We start from the raw sequence: 26,223 nt of genomic DNA on the forward strand, positions 1-26,223 counted from the left end.
ATTAAGCAATTAAAAAAAATCTATCACCTGGAGGAAAATCTATCACATTAGGAAAATTGGATAACTTAAAAATTTTGAACCAAGAACTTGTGTGTGTTCCCTCCCATTTTGTGAACTCTGTGAAAAAGGTCAGGTAGACTAAATTTTTATTTGATAAACACTTAAATTCTGTTTTATGCACTTATAGTGCTAATGGCTTATTACCATTGTACTTCATTTGCTAAAAAGACTTAAGTGAACATACATCAAAGCCTATAGTAGTTATGTGCCCCTGGACTTGGAAAATATTTTTATGATCCAGGCAAATTTAAAGTTTATTACTTCTAGTAATAGAACAGACCCCTTTACTTGGACTGGTGAGAACATTAAGGGGATACTAAGTAAATTCACCACTTTTTCTCATTATCAGACTGGTACATTTTTATTCTAAAAAGTAAGGGTCTGATAGTGTCCAGAATGATAATAAGTAGATGAACCGAGTAATTGGGGGCAACTGTCCTTTTGTAGGACCCCTTACACAAGCACTGACAGTCATGTTCATTATATGTTACCTCTTTCTCTAGTAAACTAACTTACCTTATTTCCTCATTTAATTTGTGTTTTGGGCAGCAGCTGGACAGATCTCTTCATAGTATGTTGTTCCCATGTAGGTCATGCACTATCTAGGCCAGTATATAATGGTGAAGCAGCTTTATGATCAGCAGGAGCAGCATATGGTATATTGTGGTGGAGATCTTTTGGGAGAGCTACTAGGTCGTCAGAGCTTCTCTGTGAAAGATCCAAGGTAAAAAGAGTGAGGGTTTGTTTATCTTTTCGGGGTGCTTATACCTAACCACTTAATCTCCATAGGTTATTAATGGTTATTTAATCTTTTAGTCCACAAAATATTTGTTGGGCCTACATATATCAGGTGATTGCGAGGCACTGAGAACATAGTAGTGAGCAGCACAGTGTCTAATTTTATGGAGCTTAAAGAGTAGAGTGAGACAGTAGACACCCTTCCCCATCTTAATCGAATTATCACATCAATACATGGTAAAATTATATTATGATAAGTGTTACATAAAAGAGGTACATGAGGCTGTGTTGGAGGATGGGATTTAGGGTCTTAGGGGTGGAAGAAAGGTTCCTTGAGGAAGTGATATTTGAGTTGAGAGCTGAAGGATAATTCGTTAGAGGGAGCTGGTTGAAGGAGAGCTTCTGGCAGATTGAACATCATGTGTAAAGGCCTAGGTAGGAGGGAGATTGATGTGGCGAGATTAGAATTTTGTGAAACAGTTGTTATAGAGAGGAAGAGTGAGCTGATGAGAGAAATGTAGAATTGCTGGGCAGTTTGAGGTTAACGATGGGCTTCATAAGAATCATATTAGAGCTATTCTTACCTGTTGCATGGCATTCTCCAGCTGCACAGGGTGTATGGTTATTGACTTACACAGTCAAAAGCTAATTAGTAGTTGAGAAGTCATTGTTCTCATTCTCTCTATAGTTTTGTGATGACTGTTTCTTCTAAGTCTCCCACCTCCATTCCCCAATAAAATGTAAAACTCAGTTCTTAGAAGGAAGTAGTCTTGAAGGAAATCTCCCCACTTGGGTTACTGTTAGCTTATGAAATAAAACGTAAATTAGTTTTTTTAAATGGTTGCAGAGTAACACAAGGGCTTGGGTATTAACATGTTGATGCTTAAATAATTTAATAAAATCTATTCTGGGGAAAATATTCTGCCTCTTCATATGTTATAAAGAATGTTGGGAGATGCCATGTTAACGGAAAACCGTGGGATTAATTTTTAATTTTATCTCTTTGACAGCCCTCTCTATGATATGCTAAGAAAGAATCTTGTCACTTTATCTACTGCTACTACAGGTATGTCTCATTATATTTCTTCAGTCTTTATCACAATTTTGAGTTCAGGGGGGCAAATTATGGGAGAACAAGGAGGATCAAGATGGAAATTGAATGCTGTCTTGGCATGACTGGGAGGGATACCTGTCACACAGAATGTTACTACTGTGTTATTTGACTTTTCATTGTGAAAATTTTCAAATATAGTGAAAATAGAGATTAGTATAATTAATGCCCACCTCTTAGATGTAGTAATTGTTAATGTTTTGCCATATTTGCTTCATCTACACAGGCTTTTAAAAAAAAATCTCTAACAGATAAGGACATTTTTCCTTCAAACACAACTACAATGCCATTATTACACCCAACAAAATTAACATAATAAACAAAATAAACAGTAACTCCATAATACTATCCAATAGGCAGTTCATGCATGGTTAACCCATTATTTCAGAAATGTCTTTTTACATTTGGCTTATTCAAATCAGGATCCAAACAAAGTCCACACTTTGCCTTTGGCTGATATGTCTGTTAAGTAATTCTAATCTATAAAACTTAACCCTCCTTTTGTTATGTCATTTGTTTGTTGAAGAAATAGATGATTTGTCTTGTAGAATTTCCCACATTCTAGTTTGCAGATTGTTTCCTTGTGATGTTGTTTAACATGTTTCTCTGTCTCTTCTATTTTTGGTAAACAAATAGTGCTTGGATAGATTCAAGGTTAAATGTTTTGTTGAGAATGTTTCATAGGTGGTGCTTTATATATCTGTTGCATCACATCAGAGCCCTGTAAGGTCTACCTGTCCCTCTTTCAGTGATGTTAAGATTCTGTGGGCTTATGTGGTGTCACCCTGATCCATCTTATAAAGATCCCCCCGAGAACTTTTCACCTAAAGGTTTTAGCTTTCTGTTATTTGAATGCCAATTTGTCTAACCTTTTGCTTGATTTTATATCTTTTAAATACTGCCCTTTGAGTTTAGTTTATTAGTTATGTGCAGGAAACTGGCTGCTTTGGGATCTGAAGTATGGTGTGTTAGAGATAAGTGAATAAACTGGATACAACTAAAATGTAACACTCTCACTCATTTCCAAATAGTGAAACTTTCTTCTTTCTCCATTCCTACATGAAGCCATTTTGTGAGTTTCAAATTAGATTTTAGGTAAGGTTGTCCTTTGAAGAAAGCCCAAGTTTGTAATCCCTTTAGATAGGTTATTTTTCAATAGTTTACTGAAACAAATAGTTTGAAAAAAATCCATTCCTAATAAAGATTTACTCTTTAAAGTGAGAGCAAAGAGACTTTGCTCTCATATTGAAATGTGAGTTTGAACTTACAGTGAATTTTGAAGCCTCTTGGTTTCACTGAGCCATTTGCCCACTTCACTCAGCTGTAAATTTCTGTTTGAGAGGGAAGGCCTTGCAAATGATACAGCATTTATTTGAAATTCAGTCACTTGTGAAATAGTATGGTTTTCCAGGGATAGTCACTACAGGCTTGAAATACACAGATAATTTTATATTTGCTTATCTATTCTTTCACTAAAATTTGCTTTCTGATTGATGTGTTCTCTGAATATCTTGAGTGGGTATAATTTTCACTTTTTTTCCTCTCTCATTTTCTTTCTTGCACTTCCTCAGCAGAATTTAACATGCCATATATTAAAGTGAACATTTCTGTAGCAAACATTTCAATTTATCCTCATAATAGCCCTGTGAGGAAGGTCTGGAGATGAAGAAACTGAGGGCTTTTTTTTTTTTTTTTTAATAGAATGAGTAACTTGTCCAAGATGAGATGCCACTGATAAGGGATAGAGCAGATATTTGTGACTGTCCAGTCCTTGCTCTTTCCTTTGTGCCACACATTGATGTCTCTTTAACCCTTGCTAGTAACAGAATTTGCCTCAATTAATTTTTTTAACACATTTAAAAAATCTGAATATTAAATCTTTGAAACATTTTCTTTGTTCTTTAATTTATCACTTTGAAATAATTTCACTTACAAAAATGTTATGAAGGTATTAAAAAGATTTGCATATACTCTTTACCCAGATTCCCCAAATGGTAACATCTTACATAACTGTAGTGCAGTGATCAAAACCAGGAAATTGTCCCAAAGTAATTTTGAGTGGTTGTCTGTTCTGGACTTGAACTTGCATTAGTACTTGTGGTTGGCCATCTGCTGATCTTCATAAATTGGGTTGCATGTGTTTTATTTGAAAGGCAAATGAGAAAAGCACCTTCCATATCAACTATCTTATACCTTTGCAAATGAGATAAACCTTTTATTTTGACGATTGAAGAAATGAAGGTGGTTCTTTATAAATCATTTCTCCAAATTTCCACATGTATTTTAATAAAATGAAATATATATGACAAATTTTGTATCTATTTTTAAATTTCCTTGAACATTATAGTTTTCTCCGATAATTTCTTTTTGCTTCAAATAGTTTTAACCTAAGGTAGTATATAGAACTAGAAATGACAGTAATCAAATTACTTTATTAAAGAAATGCTTCACTGCATTGTATATTAATTGATCTTGAAAGATTGCTGTGGTCAGAAAATGCTGGCTCTTGAAAGAAACTCTCAGTATCTCCATTTTATCTATAAAAATGCTTCTAGAAATAATGCTCTTTATAATTACAGTTTTGAAAGTGTTTGCTTTGTGCCAAACAGCTCAATTGTCAGACCAGTTGTAGGATCTGTATTCTTTCTCTGGCAGTCTTTATTGGATGAGGATGGCATTTTCCATAAGTGTCTTATTTCTGGACCTGATAGTAGCTGATGAACCCAATCCATGATAGACCTAACTTGGGTGCATATAGTTACAAATAGCCTCATATAATGAGTGATCCAGGTTATTAAATTTTCTGCATCTTTTTTTTCCTGTAGCTAAGTTTTCATCTTCTTTTGTGCTTGAAAAATTTTCAAGGCCTTGAAATACATTTTTCTCTATCTAAGAAATTCTCTCAGGTTATTCTTTCCTTTGCTTCTTTTTATTGGCCTTGAGAAAAACTTTATCTACTTCTTCCTTCTTAGGAAATGTTTATAGAAACTGGGAAAAATAAGACTGGTTGATTAAAAAAACGAATCTATATTCAGGGGATGGGAATTTAAACTGTGAAATCATCATTGACACTTAGAATGCATGAGGATGCTATTGTGTCATAAAGCAAGTGGGAAAAATCCCAGATTTTTAGATTTCATAATACTGTATAGCTTTAACACTTGAAAATAAAAATTAAATTAAAAAGCCAAATTTTTTTTCTTATTGTTAACAAGTTAGGCAAATTTGGAAACACACCTATAGGAATAGATGATAAAATACTCTCCATTATTCCGTGCTTGGAATCACTTTCTGTATTGAATTTGAAAGCGTGCTATGGAAGAACATTTTTTAGTCATTTTTGATTTTTCTTCAGTTTATATTTTGGTAATATATTTTGAAAATAGCCTCTCTTGATCTATGCCATTTTTATTAGTTTTCATTTTTCCTTTCCTTTTGGATGAAAGCCTTGGCCGGTCAGAATCATCTTTAGGGACCAAACCTGGCTCCAGGGTTGTTTGCTGAGGTCCTTTTGGTGTGGAAAGAATGGTTATTACCAGGGAAGGTTTTCCTTTTGTTTTACTTGCTATCCAGATGCTGCTCAGACTCTCGCTCTCGCACAGGATCACAGTATGGATATTCCAAGTCAAGACCAACTGAAGGTAAAATCACCACACGGTGACTTCTTTTGTTGTACAGAGTGGCCCCTTCTCTGTACCTATGATCTTGGACTCCCAAGACCTTTCCCTGAATGCGGTAAGAATTTAACAAGAAAGGTTCTTGGGAGTTCACAGACTAGGGACAGAGTGAACCTTCTCTGTTCTGCCCATAACAGAGTTCCAGTCTCTGAATCTTTCCTTGGGATGTAGCACTTCTGATCTTCAGTTCTTCCAGTTGCATTTTCTTAGGGTTTGTATGTGCCTGTGTGTGTGATGGTGTAGGTATGTAGGTGTCTGAGGAAATTGCTTTATTAAATTTTAACAGGCTTGTTGCAATTAAGTTCAGGTCAGGCCATTTCTTAAAGCTTCCCCAAACCTGGGAAAACTTTATGATCATCTTGGTATACGTTCTTTTTTTCTGAATTATGCCTAATTTTGTGTAGGCTAGAGACTTTATATTGATAACCTGTTTTTAACAGTAGATTTTGGCCTTTTGTGCAGATTTTTTTCCCCACAGTGGGTTGAGGAGAGGTTGCCTTTATTTGATGACTGTTGTGAACTCCAGAGTTTTCCTTTCTTGTGCGTAACCCATTGTGTCGCACACTAACTGGTGAGCCAGAATGGAACTGCTACATCCCCTGGTCACAGTCATTTCTACTGCACTGAGAGACACCTTTCCCTTCTTTTCAGCAAAGTGTAGAGGAAAGTTCCAATTCCAGGAAAAGAACTGAAGAAGGCAATATTCCCGCACTGCCTACCTCACAGCGTAAATGCAGAAATTCTAGAGAAGGTAAGTTTTGGATTAAGGCTATGTAGACCTTTCTTTTTTTCTCTCTGTTTCTCTCTCTGTTTCTTATTTTTTGGTGGTGACTTTTATTTTTTATTAATGTTTATTTATTTATTTATTGGGTCTTAGTTGCAGCACGTGGGATCTTTCATTGCGGCGTGTGGGCTCTTTGTTGCAGTGCGCAGGCTTCTCTCTAGTTGTGGTGCACAGGCTTATTAGTTGTGGCACGCAGGCTCTAGTTGTGGTGCACGAGCTCCAGAGTGCGCAGGTTCAGTAGTTGTGGCGCGCAGGCTCCAGAGCGCGTGGGCTCTGTAGTTGTGGCACGAGGGCTCAGTAGTTGCAGTGCACGGGCTTAGTTGCCCTGCGGCATTTGGGATCTTAGTTCCCCCACCGGGGGTCGAACCGGCATTCCCTGCATTGCAAGGCAGATGCTTTTTTTTTCTTTTTTTTTTTTTTGTAATACGCGGGCCTCTCACTGTTGTGGCCTCTCCCGTTGCGGAGCACAGGCTCCGGACACGCAGGCTCAGCGGCTATGGCTCACGGGCCCAGCCGTTCCGCGGCATGTGGGATCTTCCCGGACCGGGGCACGAACCTGTGTCCCCTACATCGACAGGCGGACTCTCAACCACTGCGCCACCAGGGAACCCCTGCAAGGCAGATTCTTAACCACTGGACCACCAGGGAAGTCCCAGTGGTGACTTAGAAATGGCATCTATCCATATTAAGAACAAGCAGTAATTAAGACCGTTATAGAGAACTCAGAAAATAATAATGCTGTCTCTTTGTATGTCGAGTAGTGGGGGCATATGTCATACTTATTTTTCATTCTTTTCCGAAAACCTTTTTTTTTTTTTTTTACCCTAGTCACCACTGTTAACTTTGAAGAAGGTGGTAGTTCTTTTTTAGCAACATGTGATGACTGGATGGAGCAAGACCCTTCCTTTAGCTAGCATGCTAACAGAAGATAGCCACACATTTATCAGTTTGCCACCTGGTAACTCAGCTGCCTTGGCCTTTTAAATCTTGGCATCCCTGTTATACATTTGATCTGGTTAGAATTTTTATTTTTATTTGTCTGCTTGAGGCAAAGGCTAATTTTCATAGATTTTTTTGAAGTTTGCAAAGATGGTAAAATATACTTAATATCTCACAGCCAAGAATGAGACATAAGAAGCCTAGTACCTCCTTTGCCCCTGGATGGTAGTCATTAGATCTTTACCATTCATATTAGATATAGTATGGTCAGGTTAAGTGAGTTGATCAACATTTTGGAAGTTTTCCCCAAACCCTACTTTATAAAGCATTTCCTAAAAATTTTCCTGCAAAGATAATGTAAAATCATAAATTCCTCAAAGATATTTTATGGCACGATGGTTTCTAGTATAGGTACCTGACTCAAACTTGCAAAATTGGCAGGTTAGACCTCTAGTAACATCCCAGAAAATTATGCTGCTGAAATTATTTTAAATGATTAAATTAAAATTTAATCTGTTTATCATGCTGGATTGTCTTCTTCAGATTGCATTTGAATATAAACTGAATTTTGGACTATCTAGTTATGTTGGAGCTTATTCCAGTCTGCATGGTATTAAATGTGTAATTTTGTTTCTTTAAATACAGGTGCTGGCTTATTTTCTACTCAAAAGGCTGTTTAGAATATAAGAACAGCCAATTCAAGAGACTCTATGAAGTTTGTGATGTAAATTTTGAGAAGAAATAGCTTAGTATTTTCAGGGAGGTGTACATGTAGAAAGGAGAGAATTTTTATATGTGGAAAGAATGACCTCTTTTCATTCCCTTCCCAAGAAGTTATAGAGCTTGAATAGTTGAAGATAACTTTAATGTGGCACCCTCTCAGGAATTAGGTTTCTCATAATTTCAGCAATGAGTAAGTAAAAGATAGTTGAAGTTTCCGTGAGCACAAATATGCCTTTTAATAGGCAAGAACAACAAAATTTGTAAGTAGAGAGGGTAACCTTTTGTTTTGTCAGGGATCCATTTATTGCAGACATTTTTTCAACCGTATGTGTCTTAGCACATTTAAACACCTCGGTCGCCATTGGCATCCCTAGGGCATTGGGAAGAGGTAGAGGAGAGTAAGAAAGTAGGAAAAGAGTAAAGCACAACGAGAAAGATTGGACGTGGGAAAGAAGGAAAGAATTTCATGTGGTAGCAACAAACTTATGTTTGTAACTCCCTTGAATATCATCTAGATGTATAACACGAGATCTTTTTTTTTTTTAATTTTTTCGCGGTACGCGGGCCTCTCACTGTTGTGGCCTCTCCCGTTGCAAAGCACAGGCTCCGGACGCGCAGGCTCAGCGGCTATGGCTCACGGGCCCAGCCGCTCCGCGGCATGTGGGATCTTCCCAGACCGGGGCACGAACCTGTGTCCCCTGCATCGGCAGGCGGACTCTCAACCACTGCGCCACCAGGGAAGCCCGATGTATAACGCGAGATCTTTTATTGAGAACATGTGGGCCCTTAATATGTTTTGGATTTGCAATATTTCTAGATTTTAGATATCTTAACTGCAAAAGAGCCTATTGATCCAGAAAGGACATATGTATATATTTATTTGGACAGCCTAGAGCTCAGTGTTTCATAGTGGTTGTTACCTATTAAAACATATGAATTGTTGAGAAATGTCCGAAAATATGTGGTACCAGTGAGACTGCCTTGGCAACCTTGTGATTGCCCATTATGGTCTGTACCACCTTGTTTCTATCTCAAGGGTTGGGCCACTATGCCGTCATCATTTGCAGTCCACTGAATCAAGCCATTGTCAGGTATCATGTACTGGAGCAAGTCATTCTTCAGTTATTACAGTGGTAGGGATGTTTAAATTGCCAATAAATGACCATTTAGATATCCTTTTATTGATAGAATAATAATATATATATAATATATAATATATATTATATATAATATATTATAATATATAATATATATAATATAATATATATAATATATAATATATTATAATATATTAATATATATTATATTATATATAATATAAATATATATTATATAATAATATATATTATATATAATATATATAATATAATATATAGTATATATTATATATAATAATTATATATATAATATATATAATATATATTATATATATAATATATATTATATATATAGTATATATAATATTATATATAATAATATAATATATATAATATATTATATATATTATATATTATATATAATATATATTATATATATAATATAATATAATAATATTATATATAATATATATATTATATATATATAAAATATATAAAATATAATATATATATAAATAATATATATTATATATATATAATATATATAATATATATATTATATTTTATTATATAAAATATAATATATATATATATATTATATATAATATATATATATGACACTAGATGAATGATCTCTAGTGTCATTACTTGCTAATGAAGCCTAAAACTGGGGGAAGGAGATTTGGGCTCTGCCACTGAGACAGGTATTTGATTTCTGATTCTTTCTTACTGGGAAGAGCAATTTCTTTTTACCTCTCTTACACAAGAGATTGTAAGTATTATAAAGAGAGTCTTGATTCTTAAGTGTTGTGTACATAGTTACCATCCTTTTCATTTGACTTTTGTAGATGAAGACTTGGTGGCAAATTTAACCCAAGATGAGACGTCAAGACTGGACCTCGGGTTTGAGGAGTGGGATGTAGCTGGCTTGCCTTGGTGGTTTTTAGGAAACTTGAGAAATAACTATACACCTAGAAGTAATGGCTCAACTGATTTACAGACAAATCAGGTGAATTTCACATCTGAAGAGGAACTTTTTTTTTCTTTTGAAAGAGTAACATTCTTGGTTACTCTTGAACCATACATTACATCCTCTAAGAATTCCCATTCAGTGCTATGACTTTTAAGTACCATCTCTATGCATGTGTTGCCCAAATCTGTATCTTCAGTGCTGACCTCTCTCCTCAGTGCCCAGCTTCCATATCCAGCTGCCTACTCAACACTTAGATGATCTGACATTTAACATGTTCAAAACAGAACTCTTGATTTTTTTTTTAAACTAACACTCCTATTCAGCGTTTCCTTTTTCATAAGTCTGCCTTCCACCCAGTTATTCCAGCCAAGTATCGAGGGATATCATTGATTTCTTTCTTTCTCATATACCACATTCAGGCTATCAACGCTTTTTCTAAAACATACCTAAAATCTAGCTATCCACTTTTTATTACTTTCACTGTTACAGCCTAATTCAGGCTATCACCATTCTGCTCTTTTATATTCTCCATTGTACTTCTCACATTGTAAAACTATTATTTTATTTTGTTTATGTGTTTGTTGTCTGACCACATTGAAATACAAGTCCAGAGCTTTTGTATTATTGACCACTCTATTCTGTTGCCTAGATAGAAGCAATAGGCAGCATCTGACACATAATAGGCAATTAGTGAGTATTTGTTCAGTAAGTGAATGGACGTATAATAATGGCAAAATAATAAGTTGTCTCTTATGAATATTGTAGAAAAAACACGTCATAAAATGTCCGTTGATGAATGTAGAAAGTTATATTTAAAGTTAAGAATTAAGAAAGAAGTGTTATATACCAACTTTACCTCAAAATAAAAAAAAAAGTTCAGAAAGAAGACAGAAGGTTTGAATTATCATCAGTATTTCTCATATTTCTTTGGTAAACATCATTGACTATTACAGGAAAGAATATGTCACAATTAATAGAAGTTTTCTAGGTCCTCAGAACGGACTGTAGTGGATAGATTCTATCTAGTTGAGCAACTACGAGTTTTTAGCTTTTAAGCACTTTAGTGCTGTTTCTCTGGTGTTAATGCCTGATTTATGGTTAAAATAGAAAATTCCTTGCCAGGTGCTCTTATACCCACCCATTAGTTTATACGTAGTAGCTGCCAAGTAGATATTTGTTGAATGAATACATATCTGTGGAAGAAAGGCTAGGCGTTCTTTAGAGATGTGTGAGGACATTGAGTTTTGGCTTCATTTACTTGGGTTCAACATCTCTAATAAACCTCTGACTACAAAAACTCATGTTTGTTTTCTTTATATTAGGATATAGGTACTGCCATTGTTTCAGACACCACAGATGACCTGTGGTTTTTGAATGAGTCAGTATCAGAGCAGTTTGGTGTTGGAATAAAAGTTGAAGCTACTGATCCTGAACAAACAAGTGAAGAAGTAGGGAAGGTGAGAGACAAAAAGGTATGTTGTGGAAAAATTTCACATTGATTGGATTTACATGCATATAGTATAATCTTTTCAAATCTGGTGACCTGACCCTGTGCTGCTTTGTAGAACAAATGACTCATGTAATCCCCCCGCCTTTTTTTTTTTTTTTGCGGTATGCGGACCTCTCACTGTTGTGGCCTCTCCCGTTGTGGAGCACAGACTCCAGACGCTCAGGCCCAGCGGCCATGGCTCACGGGCCCAGCCGCTCCGCGGCATGTGGGATCTTCCCAGACTGGGGCACGAACCCGTGTCCCTTGCATCGGCAAGCAGACTCTCAACCACGGTGCCACCAGGGAAGCTCTAATCCTCCCCCTTTTTTTAAAAATACTTTTCCTATATCTAGTTTCAAGATTTACATTAAGTTAACCAAGCCTGTCTTAAAAATAGGATAGGCCTTCATGGGTAAATCTCCTAGTTTGTTAGAAGCAATAAGGTACCCTTTTCCTGCTTGTCTAATCTCTCATTGTGGAGTTTTTTCTTCTGGAGACCTTGCTTTGCTAACAAGGCAAAGTTCTAAATGGCCACAAAATCCTGTAGGGCAAAAAAAATCTTTATTTCTTAGACTTCTCAGTAGTTTCCATACCTGCTTAATACCTAAATGGAACTAAACAGATGAGCTCTTCCTACATATTTTAGAGTTTAAATAGGAGGAAGGAAGAGAGTTAGAATTCATAGTACACATGGTGTAAGCACACCAAGATGAAGAGTCATATAGGCACATGCTCAAGTCTCAAAAAGCATTGGGCAGCAGGTCCAGTGCTGACTTGGATGAGAGTCACAGTAAATATCCATTGAATAAATACTGCAAAAACCAGACCTAAATTGGGTCATTCTTTTAATTTAAAGGCTTTTCATAGTAATTTGGGTCCCTGAAGGGTATTCTGATAGGTTTGTGGGAGGCAGGAAATGCTTGGTCTTTGTTGAGCTAGTTATTTTTTGGTAGCATTAGGAGGGAGTACAAGTTATTAGAATGAAGACAGAGGTGACATTGGAAACTTCTATAGAGAGAGATGGGACTTAAAATACTTGAACTTTTGTGAGAAAGTTGCTATACAGTGGTTCATAATTGTATCATAATTGGTTTCATTCCATTCATTGGATCACAAAACTGGGATTTTAATTTTTAGAATTTTAAATTTCAAAATTTAAAAGACGCTTCCCACATTTCTTGACTTTTTTTCCTGGTCCATGGGCATGTTTTTATAGGACAGTCAAGAGTATCACATAACTAGTTTTACTTTTGAATATGAAAAGTAAAATGTACTTTGTTTTCATTCTTCACATCTAATTTTCTCATTCTGTATGGTGCTTTTTACTTCCATTTTCTCATGTAATCCTGTTTTATTCTTGTGAATGCCTACATAGATTCTCAAGATAAAAAATTTCCCCATTTAATAATTTATACTCTGATATTGTTTATTTAAATGCATAAATTTGGGAACCCTCTCTCTTCTGAATGCCAAAGATATTTGGTAACCCCTCTGGGTGCTTTATTCTACTGAAATGTCAGCTAGGTATGTATGGAATCATGTCTCACATATAAGCAGTCTCCTTTTTAAGTGCTAGTGTTGGGAGAAGAATGTGAGTTTTAAACTGAAGCTCTTCTGTCTTTTTTGCTCTCAGGTAATGACATCTAAAATAGGTAAACCTAAATAAAATAAAATAAAATAAAATAAAATAAAATAGGTAAACCTTGCTAATAAGATGTCTTTGCTTTCTCAGGTGATTGAAGTGGGAAAAAATGATGACCTTGAGGACTCTAAGTCCATAAGTGATGATACTGATATAGAAGTTACCTCTGAGGTATGAGTTTCTAGTAAAAGAGCTGTTTTACACCACCCACGTCTTCAGATGTTAAAGTTCCAGCAGTTCACTTGTGTTGAAGAATGCCATATCCCCCATTTCTATCTACCTTTCCTAGGTAGAGGTATTGGTTTCTTTACATTTTGTTAGATTTTTATTGGAATTTGAGAAGAGAAGGGGATGAGTTGATCTAATCCTCTCCCTGCCTTGAAAAGGGATGACTTAAATGCCTCTCTGTGTGCCTTTCTCCCTGCTTTCAGAACTCTTTGGACGTTATGCAGTGGATACACAGTTATTCAAAATAGTCCTGTACTGCTTTTCCCACTAAACACCTCTCTGTAATCCCAAAGATACGCCTATAAGCTATCTAAAATTCTTGGTCAAGTATAATACTTTCAGTGCTTTCTTAAATAGAAACAAATGGAAAATGGCTTAACTTCTACACAGGTTTATATTAATGGGGGCTGATAAATGAATATTGAGTATTAAGCTGTTAGATAACAGGTGTGGATTTGTCACCAATTGGCAACTCAGGTTTAGATTCAAATGTATACCTTGCTTTTCTCTTTTCATGCTAGTTCCCCATTTCCCTTTTAGTACTTCCTCAGCTAACTCACTGTGGGAAGAAGGGTGGTGGGGGAAGGATAAGGAGGGGATTTTACATTTTGCTGTGTAAGGATATAAAAATTTTAGGTTGTCTCTAGTGTTGATCCTTCCCCCTAGCTCACACCCCACCACTGCTAACCATTATGGTAATTCATTGAAAATTGTGTGTGCATAGCTAAGTAATAAGGTGAGATATATTGGTCCATTAAGTGTTCTTGACCATAATACAAGTAGCAGAGATAAGTGTTTCCATCTTCATCAGACTTTTGAGGCTACTTGGGCCCAGAAAACCTATTAAGCAAATAGACTATATTTCATCAATTCAGAGATGCCATGGAATTTAATAAGCCCTATTATTTTATGTACTACTAAAAAAGAAAAGTGATGCCAATTAGACTGTGACAAACCATCAATTATGAATTCCAGATCTTTGAAGTTCCTTTGGGTATTTGTATAGCATTTCAGATGAAATCTGAGGATCTTAAACTGGCAAGAATGTTCCGAGGCTCTCTGGAGAACATCCCAGTTTAACAAATGGTTGTGTCCCTGCCTCTCAGTATAGGCAGTTGAGTTATGACTTCTAAACTTGAAGTGCTTGGCCTTCGTTCTGAAAGTAATCAAGTCAGCATGTGTCAAGTCATTGATCCTGTCAAAGCCAGGCAATTATCCACATTAAATATTCTTGACTTGTTCCAGGTAGCTACCTTTGAATTAAGAAAGGCATTTGAAATTCATTGAGCTCTGGTATCTCCTAATTTGAACATGGAGAAGTAGGAAAAAAATTACTTGGCATTCAAGGACAAGAACATTCATTTTTCAGAGAATGTGATTTAGGCATACAATTAGCTACCTATGATCCTGAGAGCAGTGAGAGAGCATGAGTAAATGTAGTAGTTTTCAAATTTCATTTTAATTTCCTTTTTGACAAATTTTATAACATTTCTTAATTAGTAGGAAAGAAAGAGTATTATCTTTTCTTCATTCTTTAGCCTCTTGCTCAATAAAAGAGTAAGTTATACAAAGAAAAATGACCTAAAAAGAAGGCAGTGGGGAAAAGCAAACAATGTAAATTCTACCCAGACTAAATAGAAAGCTAAAATGATTTAACTTTTTTTAAAAGATTAGCTACATCAAATTTTGGCTTGAAATGGCAATTATGTCACTGTCATTGTAAAACTTCTCAAGACTTATTTACACGTAGCCATAGACTTTGTTCAAGTTCTAAGCTAGACCACTGGTTTGGAATATCTGGATTCTTACTAGCTTAGTGTGAGATGATGAGAATTTGGCCTACTTTCCCTTTTCCTCAGCATCATGTTCTCCACTGAGTGAGTATTAATTGGCTGCACTTGTCTTTGTAGGATGAGTGGCAGTGTACTGAGTGCAAGAAATTTAACTCTCCAAGCAAGAGGTACTGTTTTCGTTGCTGGGCCTTGAGGAAGGATTGGTATTCAGATTGTTCTAAGTTAACCCATTCTCTCTCCACGTCTGATATCACTGCCATACCTGAAAAGCAAGAAAGTGAAGGAATTGATGTTCCTGACTGCAGAAGAACCATATCAGCTCCAGTTGTTAGACCTAAAGATATATATGTAAAGGAAGAAAACTCCAAACTTTTTGGTCCCTGCAACTCAGTGGAATTCTTGGATTTGGCTCACAGTTCTGAAAGCCAAGAGACCATATCAAGCATGGGAGAAAAATCAGATAACCTTTATGAACAGAGAACAGGTACAGAAAACATGGAGGATTGCCAGAATCTCTTGAAGCCATGTAGTCTATGTGAGAAAAGACCACGAGACGGGAACATAATTCATGGGAGGACAGGCCATCTTGTCACTTGTTTTCATTGTGCCAGAAGATTAAAGAAGGCTGGGGCTTCATGTCCTATTTGCAAGAAGGAGATTCAGTTGGTTATTAAGGTTTTTATAGCATAGCTGAATCAATGAGTTGCAGACAAATATTAACAGGGCCTGGTCATATATCAAAATGTCAGTATTGAGCATCTCAGTGTGACCCATTTCATACTTTCATTTATTCATGGAAACATTTGTGCTGTAGGACATATTTTTGCTTCTAAACTTATATGGAATTTGATAATAAGTTCTTTCGAACTAGATTATCAATTTGGAGACACCAGTAACATTAAAAGAGAAGTTAATCACTTCATTCTGTCTTCAAAGATGAGGATCTGGCACTTCCCTGGTGGTCCAGTGGTTAAGACTCTGAGCTCCCAGTGCAGGGGGCCTGGTTTGATCCCTGGTGGGAGAACTAGATCCTGCATGCCACAGCGAAGATTCCCACCTGGTGCAGCCAAATAAATAAGTAAATATTTAAAAAAAGGAAAAAAAGGAAGTTATTTAAAAAAAAAAAAAGAAGATGAAGATCTGGGAGGGAGCAACTACCAGTACAAATAGAAATACATTCATTCTTTCATTTAGCAAATTACTTGAAGATTAATCATTTCTTTTGTTAATTTTATTCCTTACTCTTCTTTTCTGTTAGGGAATGTTCTTAGGCCTCAAAATCCAAGATGGCTATTAGAAAAATATTAAAGCTAACAATGAAAAAAACATAAGTAATTTATGTATAAAGTAGATCACTTTATGTTGCATTGTTCAGAGGAACCAATATGTTTGTAAAGTGCCTAGAACAGTGGTAGCAAACATTTTTGCTAATGTACCTCAAAAAGAATTTTGAAAAAGTATATATGATATTTTGCGTACTTTAAAAATTGAGGTATAATTAGCAAACAAAGTGTTCCCTTCTAATAGGATGTTTCTGTCACCTCAGAATGTTCTCTTGTGCCACTTTGCAGGCAGTTCCTCCACCATTTCATGGCTCTCACCTTCGATTAGTTTTCCTTTTGCACATGTTTAATTCGACTTCTAAATTTTTAAAATTTAAGTACTTACAGAGGATGTATCATCCAGTATATTGTAGATGTCCTTTCAAGATATTTTTGCCCAAACCTTGGATCTGTAGATTTAGCTGATTGAATTTATAGAAAAAGTCGGGTCATATAAACTGGCAAAGCCTATTCTCATTATAAAACTAATCAGCCAAATCAGATTTCATTTTCAGTCAAAGTGTTTGACTTTATTTAATTCAGTTAAATGTATTATATACATCTATGGCACAACCTCTTCTCAACGACAGTTCTAAAAAACATAAGGCACACAGTTTTTAACCAAAGCTCTCTTTGCTTTACTCTTTCCTCCTGTCTCTTGGGAGTCTGCTAGGGGTTTTTTGTCTTTGTTTGATGCCTCTGAGGTTTTTTACATTCTGAGGCAATGCCCCATAGTAAGATTTTAGATGGGTGAGAGGCAGCCTTTCTTCTGAAAACAGTATAGCAGTTGTGAAAAGGAAAGTAATTAAAGAGAAATGATAGCTCTGAAGAGGCCTTATCTGATCACGTAAATCTTAGGATAATACATATGGAAATTGAAGATCTTTCAGTTGTTTTCCTTACAGATATTCTTGTCTGCTTTCCCTGTGGAAAAAATCTTGGTGTATGCCTGGGTACCGGTATGAATGTAGTCATTTTGAAAACCAAGGCCCTAGAATTATCAATTTTAAGGCTCATAAGAATCACCTGTGTTGCTTGTTATACGCCCATCTCAACCCCCGGCCCCAAACACACACACGTGCATACACTCACAGGAGTGCGTGCACACGCAGACTCTTTGATCCCTGAGGTCTGGGCCAGGGATTTCCATTTGAACAAGTGTTTCTGGAAGCTGACGCAAGTTCACAAACCACACTTTTGGAAGCCCTGCCGTGCCTTAGAAGGAAGGGTGTTTTAAGGTGCAGGAAGTAGAACAAGATCCCTTTGTTTAGCATTATATTTAATTTCTAGAGAAGTTTTGTTAAACTCATAGAACTTTAAAATTAGGATGCACTCGTCTACTCAACCCCTTTTATTTTGCACATGAGGCTGAAAGGATAAATGACTTCTGAAAGTCACAGCTAGTGATAGAGCTATTACTAGAATCTAAGTCTCTTGTAGTAAACCTTTAAACCGTATTTGCTTCCTTCTCATTATTTGTTAAATGGTGGTGCATATCGAATTTGGAACAACTGATAACCTTAAAATATTGTTGGAGAATATGAGTTGCAGCCAAAATAGGACTTCAGAGAGAACAGAGACTTTTAACCCTTTCTCCCCAAAGAGAAAAGGCACAGTAAATATCAAGCTCTCTTATATAATCAGATAAGTTACTCCTCCCATTGGGAAGACAAGTAAAGATGGCAGAGGAACCTGAACTCTTTTCTCCAGTATTTTTCCTTCTTGGGGAATGAAACTCAGGTCTCTGGCTCCCTCCGGGCATTAGGGACAAGGGTTTTTTCCCCCCAATAAGTAGAACCAGTTCTTCAAGTTCAGTGTTTTGTTAGACTGTTCAGTGTTTTGTTAGACTATGGTAAATGCTCTGAATATTTAGAAAGTTAAATAATTTTCTACCCTAATTCCCCCCCACCATTACTCTCTTCATAATAGTTTGATAGCCCTCGATTTTGTTTTATTTTTGCCAGTTAATTGCTTTTGCAAGTGATAACTCAAAGAAGGAGCAGGGAGAGCTGGAATCTGCACTTGTACCCTCTGATTCCTTATAAAGTTGCAGTTTTTTAGAAAACTTAAATAAGAAAAAATTTAGAATTTTTATTTGTGTGTAGATGTTTGATGCTAATTTGGTGCATCCTTGCCTAGCACAGAATCCTCTTACGTTACTCTACTTACTTTCTTTTCCCCTTGGGTCACCTGGGTTTTTACTGTCCCCATTAGCAGTAAGTACTTTACTTAGAAGATCTTAAGCTGCGCATTTGAGCTGAAAGTATTACAATAAATGTACACTTGGGTTTACTGTACTTCTATCAAGAGCCTTTTGAATGACTGAAATATTAAAGAGAAAGAAGTGTATCTGTAGAAAGAGGTAGGTAGTGTTTCTTGGTAGCTTATCTGAAATCTAAGATGCTGCATCTGCAGATTGTTTTCCGTCATCCAGGATCTTTATTAAATGTCATCTGGGAGCATAGCACAGCGAGTAGAACTCCTTGTTTCTTGGGGTAGGATGGGTCAGGGATCCTAAAAAGGGCCAAATAGAACTATCAGAGCAATTCTTTACCCGCAAGAATCGTTAAGCCATCTTCTTGGTCTGATTTTGATTTTGTTCTTTTTTTCAATGTCACTGCGGTACAGATAAGCAAGACATGGTTTGTATTTGAAGACGTCATAGTTTACTGCTATGTGATGATGAAACTCTTGACTTCCAAGCACTGTCATTTATTTTGTAGTTAGGGTGACTATGTACTCTGGTTTTCTGGAGACAGTGCCAGTTTACCCCTATTTTTCAGCATCCTATCCAGTTCATCTCTGTTGCTCCCCTTTCACTCTCAAATGTCTTCTTTTGGACATTAAATTATTATGGTCTTCCTAGTTATAGGTAAGCCATGCTAGGATTGAGATCTTAATTGTGAGGAAAGGATCTGTTAAAGTAGGTGTCAGTGGAGTTTATAGTTTCCGCTGCATCACGCCATAGACTTGTGATTAATGAAATCATCCCACATTAGCATCAAATTTCTTATTTTAGTTATATAAATTAATATTTATGACCATGTTATCCCAGACAAAATGTTCAGACCAGAAATGACAAATCCTTAGAAAAGCAGTGAATTTCTAGATTATAGCTAAAAATGTCTTCCGTCTCTTATTGTTAGCTCATTTTACTTGCACCATAATTATAATATTTGGTATGCTTCTGTATTTAATACTTAAATCAGACTTTATAAAAATCGTAGATCAAGGCTTTAAACTTATAAGCATTTCTTCACAGTCCATCTATGGAATATCATAGGTTCCCAGTCCTAGGCTTGAACAGTGGTCAGTGTCCAGCCAGGCCAGCTTCCAAACTGCCATGAAGTTGTATAATATAAGATTGAATCACTGCCAAGCATTTGAAATATTCAGTTGTGTTTTAATAATAATTTATGTATATTTAGATGTATGTAATGCTTTGTGGGACGTTATTTTGTTTGTAAGAATTTATTTTTAAAGGTCAGGATCATTTGTAAACTTTTTTAATGTCAGTTCGATGCAATGTTGGCTCCTTTGACAGTCGCTGAGAAATTAGTAAATGTTAAGCTCTCGTGTTCTACAAAGCTATTGTAGTGTTACCTCTTGGTTTTCTTTAGAAAGGAGGAAACCTGTTAACCAGCTATTTGATTTTTTTCCTACAGAGAGTTATATGAACTTCTGAAAGTATATGATTTTAGATACTGTGAATCTGTTGTTTTCCATTTAGCCAGATAGCTGCTTAAATTATTCAGGCCCATGTTCTAAAGAATTCATTTTGACAGATCTCCCATTCATGGGTGTACATGTGTGCACACACACTATCAAGACTGTTAAAGCTTTTGCTAAAAATGTCTGTGGACTGGCTGTGTTTACAATCTGTACTTCAAAGATAAAGGAACCTGCAAGCCCTCCCCTGTGCCAAAAGTAACATGTACAGTGTTTACAAATGTCTGAAATTTTGCACTGCCATACGCTATGCTGAGATTACTTTGCTGGAATTTCCCAGATTTGTGATTAGCTGAGGAGGAATATAGAGGACCCTAAAGCTAAACTGGAAATGAGGATTATCTGAGGTAGTGGTTCAAGTAGCTCCCCAGACCTAATCTGAAGACAGTTTTCCAGATGGCCTTGAGATATCCTTTTCGTTGACAGAGCTTTCCTTGTTTGCCATTGCTATATTCTTTCTTTAAGAGCCACAGATCTCTTCTCTCCTATGGGAGAATGTCCTATTAGCATTTTGAGATCTTTTAATGCAATGAACGTGCAATCCCAAATAATTCTACTGTTGGTGAATGTGGCATTGTTAAAGAGCATATTATAATAAACCTACACTTGGGTTTACTGTACTTCTTTCAAGAGCCTTTTGAATGACTGAAATGTTAGAGAAAGCAGTGTATCTGCAGAAAGAGGTAGTTAGTATATCTTGGTAGCTTATCTGAAATCCAAGATGCTGTTTCTTCAGATTGTTTTCCTTCATTCAGGATCTTTATTAAATGTCTTCTGGGAACATGGCACAGCAAATAGAACTCCTCATTTCTTGGGGCAGGATGGGTCAAGGATCCTAAAAAGGGCCAAATAGTGCTGTCAGAGCAACTCCTTTCTCGAATAGTTGCTGTAATAGTTGCTGTAATTTGGCAAATTGACATTATTATAACAGTCTATTAGAGCATCTAATTTCTTATCCTAAGGCTTTTTTTTTTTTTTTTTAAACAGTAAGTACTTTGATGTCAGACATTTCCCCTTCCTTCCTTCCATCCTGTTGCTCTTTTTTCTTGGAGTTCAAAGTTATTATCTACTTCTGAATATTGCTTTTATACCAAAGGCCTTCTGTATTACCCCTTGGGTGGTTGTAACTACAGTATCTTTAGATAAGGTTCCTCTTTTCCAGCCAGTCCTGGGGATTGTTTCTCTTGCAGAGTTAGGTGGTAGATTCTAGCAATAAGAAGGAAAGATATGACATCAGAACTACCATCTAGTACAAAACAACGGTAGTTGAGGATTTGTGTGTATGATGGGGCAACAGGGGATTTAGTTCCCCTATTGTCTCAGCATTTAGAAATTGAGGTCAGCCTGTCCTCTTCCTACAGGAAGATTATTATTAATTTTTAACTCTATTTTATTTTGGAGTATAAGTGATTAACAATGTGTTTCAGGTGTACAGCAAAGTGATTCAGTTATACATGTATCTGTTCTTTTTCAAAGTCTTTTCCCATTTAGGTTGTTATATAATATTGAGCAGAGTTCCCTGTGCTATACAATAGGTCTTTGTTGGTTATCCGTTTTATTTATTTATTTTTAAACTTTTTATTTTATATTGGAGTATAGCCAATTAACAAAGTTGTAATAGTTTCAGGTGCACAGCAAAGTGACTCAGTCATACATATACATGTACCCATTCTCCCTCAAAGTCCCCTCCCATCCAGGCTGCCACATAACACTGAGCAGAGTTCCCTGTGCTATACAGTAGGTCCATGTTGGTTATCCATTTTAAATATAGCAATGTATACATTTTGTTCCCTACAGTTTGCCTCATTTTTTCCACTTCCTTTTTCATAAAGAATCAAAATGTCTCCTTTGGTTTTTTCTTTCCCCCTTTAGAAAGTTATAGAACATGTTTTAAAGGAGGAATGAAATGTTTCTGGCTTCCTCAGCACTTGGCAAAGCAGCCTCTTGAATAGAACTCTCTCCTAGTCTATAGCTAGGAGCTGTTAAGTGCCTCTTGGATAGAGATAAGGAGTAAGATTATTCCACCATGGTGAGTCCCAGTCTTGACCTTCTTAAGCCTCAATTTTTCTCATCTGTAAAATGAGTCCACATACTACTCTTTCTACCTCATAGTTTGTTGTGGGGATTAAGTGTGGGAGCGCAATAGAACCTCTAATTGCCTTGAATAAGATATTAGAAGTTGTTACGCTTTGGGTAGACCAAGCTCTGGGGTATATATTCAGAATACCTCATGTCCTGGAAGCTGAGCACGAACTCCCCTTTGTGCCTGCCTAGCAGAGCCTATATTGCTTCCTTTTACCCATGCCTCTAGCTCAGATATCCTTTGCTTGACATGAGCTCTTGTCTAGAAGAGTTCTGCCTCTAGATTCTGAGAGAAGTGTGTGTGTAGATTTGGCTAGTAGCTACAACTGCCTTGCTATGGTCTTGGTATAAAAAATTCTGTCTTACATGCACTTGAGTAGATGGCATAAAATGCAGTCGGTATACAGAAAGCATGCAATTTTCCAAATAACATACCTGATTAGGTAGTCATAATTAATAGGAGTAGCAAATGTGGTTTCATAAAATGGGAAGAAAAAGGCAATTTAAAATAACTGAATAGTGACCAGCCCACCAAATGAGAAAAGGAGATATTTTCATGAGTTCTTGCCTAATCTTTATAAGCACCACTAAGTTAATAGCTCTGTATCTTTTCGGTGTTTGCACTATGTAATGCTTTTAATATCTGTTGATTCTGTTGTGCTTTTTTTGTGTATTAAATATTTTTCATTTTGCCATTTCATGGTGTCATTATTGGGGAAGTATGTAATTGGCTTTGTATATAGCAAAATCTTGTCTTCTGTCTTTATATAGTCTTTGGTCTGACAGGAATGAAGAGAATAAATAGAAGTTATTGTACTCAAAAACAACAACAACTTTTAATCCCCCCCCCACCTCCAATCAACATACACACAGTTAACTGTTAGAGTAATTGCTGTATTTCATTTTTAGGCTCCCAATCTTGAAGGAAACCTCAAAATTTTGCAGAGTATTTTTAGCATTGAGCTAAGGCAGTGAGTTGTGGAGTTACCCCCACTAGAGGCCTTGAGAATTAGAGCAGATACAGTAGCAACTGCATGTCTAGAATGATTTAAGGCAAGCCCTCTTCTTGGCCCAAGACTGCCAAACTCTTCTGAACCCATGAATATATCAACCTGTCCAACACCCTCTTTGCTAGTGAAGAGATTTCAAATGATGACAATGGATTTGCCTCTATTGAGTTTATGAAGAGGTGCCAAGTGCAGGGTTCTATTTTGTTGTGTTTTTGAATTGGGGCTAGTGTGAAAGGTACTGAGGGCTTGTCACAAAGTACGCACATGCTTTTCAAAAGATCATTCCCTGGTAGCTGAGGCCATTAAGGTGGGTAAAGCATCTGGTCAGTTGTCCTGAGCTTACGGCTGTCACATAGTAGGCACAGATTGGTGCTCACTGCACAACTTTTGGGAGCACCTTTCATACGCTGCCATACAAATGATATCCCCCTAGAGTTAGGTAGTATACACCTGTATGAGGAGGCCTGGGGGTGGGGTGGGAGAGAGAGTGGAAATAGTAGGGATGGCATTTAAAAAATGAAAACAAAAAAAGCAAGAGGAGCATTAGAGACAAGGATGAGGCCAGCTTCTGTGTCCACACAACCATTCCCATGTTTTGTGAATTCTTAAAGTTTTTTTTTTTTTTAATTTATTTTTTGGCTGCATTGGGTCTTTGTTGCTGCACACGGGCTTCCTCTAGTTGTGGCGAGCAGCAGCTACTGTTCGTTGCGGTGCGCAGGCTTCTCATTGCGGTGGCTTCTATAGTTGCCGAGCACAGGCTTTGGGCATGTGGGCTCAGTAGTTGTGGCCGACGGTTCTAGAGCGCAGGCTCAGTAGTTGTGGCACATTGGCTTAGGTGCTCTGCAGCATGTGGGATCTTCCTGGACCGGGGATTGAACCCGTGTCCCGTGCATTGGCAGGTGGATTCTGAACCACTGCGCCACCAGGGAAGTCCCAAAAGTTACTTTTTAATAATAACAACTGCATACCATGTTTTGTTTCCTGGGGTTTGTATCCTACTCACCTTAATTCCTGGTACTGCAGGTTTATCCTTATTGAAAGTAGTCTTGAGGCTAGAAGAAGGCAAGCTGAAACTAGTAACTGAGCTAATCTGTTATTAGCAGACGAATGCCTAGCCAGTGATTGTTTGCTAGAATTTGCTCAAATCCAACCTCTAAAAGTATAAAAAGCATTAGTGCTATTAGAAAGATTTCAGGTCATTACAGGTTTGGGGATACAGGGATAATCTTGCTATGTATATCTCCAACCCTAAATTCATTTGATTAATGTTTTCCTTTTGCTTTCTTTTCAAAATAAAGGGTAAGAGTTAAACTCGCTCAATAAAGTTACTAAGGGTTAATAGGAGCCAGAGCCTGCTTGGTACTGGGAATACCACAGTGAATAAGGAAGCTCCCTCAAGTTGCCTAACAGTCTACCAGTCACGTTAGGGACAGAAGACAGTTTCCACATGGGCTGAGGAAGCAGTAATGAAAGTACTGCAGGTAAGAGAATGGCTTGTTTGGGAACATAAAGTTGTTCCGCATAACTGGAGCAAACGATGTGCCTGGAGAAGTGACGAGAGATGGGACTGGAGTGTTGGAGGGGCTGGGTAATGAAGATGTGATAAGCCAAGCTAACAAGTTTGAACCTTATCCTGAAGGCAGTGGATAGCCATCAAAGGATTTTAAGCAGGAGTGTGACATGATGTCATTTACATTTCTGAAAGATCGTTCTGGCTGCATTGTTGATAAGAGACTGGAGTGCTGGCTAGATCAGAGGCAGGGAGAACCATTAGGCTGTGGCAGCTATCTGGGCTGGAAATGATGATACTCCGAAGCCAATGGCAGTGGAACTGGAAAGAATAATAGGTAACGTTTACTGAACACTTAGTATGTGCTGACTTGGCATCTATTATCCCAGGAGGTATTTAAGGCTTAGCAAAATTAATATGTCCAAGGCAACTAAGAATTGAAGAGTCAGCAGTTAAAACCGTTGTGTCTGAGACAAAAACCCAAAAGAAGTGCATGGATTTGAGAGAAATCAAGGTGGAAGTGACAGACTTCATGAATGAATGTGGATGTGAGGGAAAGGGAGGTGTCTAGCATGGTTTGGACAGTTGGTGGATGGTGGTGCCATTCATTGAGATAAAGAATATGGGTAAAAGTGTAGGGTTTTGGTGGCAGTGATGAGGTAGGAAAAAAGTCATGAGTTGGATGTGTTGATTTTGTGCATTGAGGAGATTCAAGTGGAAAAGGAGCTCAGGAAAGCCCTGGGCTGTAAATACTAAGTATCTATTACGTATCTTATACTTTCTAGGTACTGGGAATACAGTGGTGAAGATGATGAATGTGGGCCCTGCTCTCATGGCTTAGGGAAACTAACTAGTTAAGCACATACTATTATGTGAAGAATTATGTTGGAAAAATACATGGTGCTATGAGAAATATAGAAGAGGGGCCTCATTTAATCAAGGGTTTAAGAGCAACCTCCTTGAAGAAATGAGAAACAGATCTAAAGGCAGGATAGGAGTTTGAAGAGGTGGGGAGGAATGCCACGGATAAGAGGAGACATGCAAGGGCCTTTAGGTGAGGAAACAATGGCATCTGAGAAGACTGTAGCTGAAAGCACGGAAGGAGAGAGTTGAGTATGATAAGAGGATGTAGTTGGGATAAGAGTTTGAAGAGAATGGAGAAGGTCTGAAACCGATACGCTGGAGAACAGGAGAGAGAACAGAGTAGGAAACTTTTGCAAGACAAGTGCCTGAGACTACCCCATCTCTAGACCTGGGTTTCTCAACCTCAGCACTATTGACATTTTGGTTTGGAAAATTCTTTGTTGTGGGGAAGG

The 26,223-nt window shown here is 37.0% G+C and overlaps 1 protein-coding gene across 8 annotated transcripts in view; it reads left to right on the forward strand.

The window, feature by feature from the left end:
• The window catches only part of MDM4 (MDM4 regulator of p53), a 42,370-nt gene extending 19,288 nt beyond the window's left edge, over window positions 1-23,082 (forward strand). For 3 of the 8 annotated variants that reach the window (XM_019952698.3, XM_019952699.3, XM_033852348.2), the window contains exons 4-11: window positions 651-784; window positions 1,809-1,864; window positions 5,483-5,550; window positions 6,238-6,337; window positions 9,978-10,138; window positions 11,425-11,574; window positions 13,324-13,404; window positions 15,372-23,082. In XM_019952698.3, the coding sequence (XP_019808257.1) occupies window positions 651-784; window positions 1,809-1,864; window positions 5,483-5,550; window positions 6,238-6,337; window positions 9,978-10,138; window positions 11,425-11,574; window positions 13,324-13,404; window positions 15,372-15,944 (1,323 nt within the window). In that variant the 3' untranslated portion in view covers window positions 15,945-23,082. Of the gene's footprint in view, window positions 1-650; window positions 785-1,808; window positions 1,865-5,482; window positions 5,551-6,237; window positions 6,338-7,954; window positions 9,219-9,977; window positions 10,139-11,424; window positions 11,575-13,323; window positions 13,405-15,371 lie in introns of those variants that run through there. The other 5 variants (XM_073802091.1, XM_033852356.2, XM_019952701.3 and 2 more) reach the window with 5 other exon arrangements.
• Window positions 23,083-26,223: the final 3,141 nt, after the last annotated feature.

Source organism: Tursiops truncatus, chromosome 1, assembly GCF_011762595.2.
Source record: "Tursiops truncatus isolate mTurTru1 chromosome 1, mTurTru1.mat.Y, whole genome shotgun sequence".
NCBI classification, from domain to species: Eukaryota; Metazoa; Chordata; class Mammalia; order Artiodactyla; family Delphinidae; genus Tursiops; species Tursiops truncatus.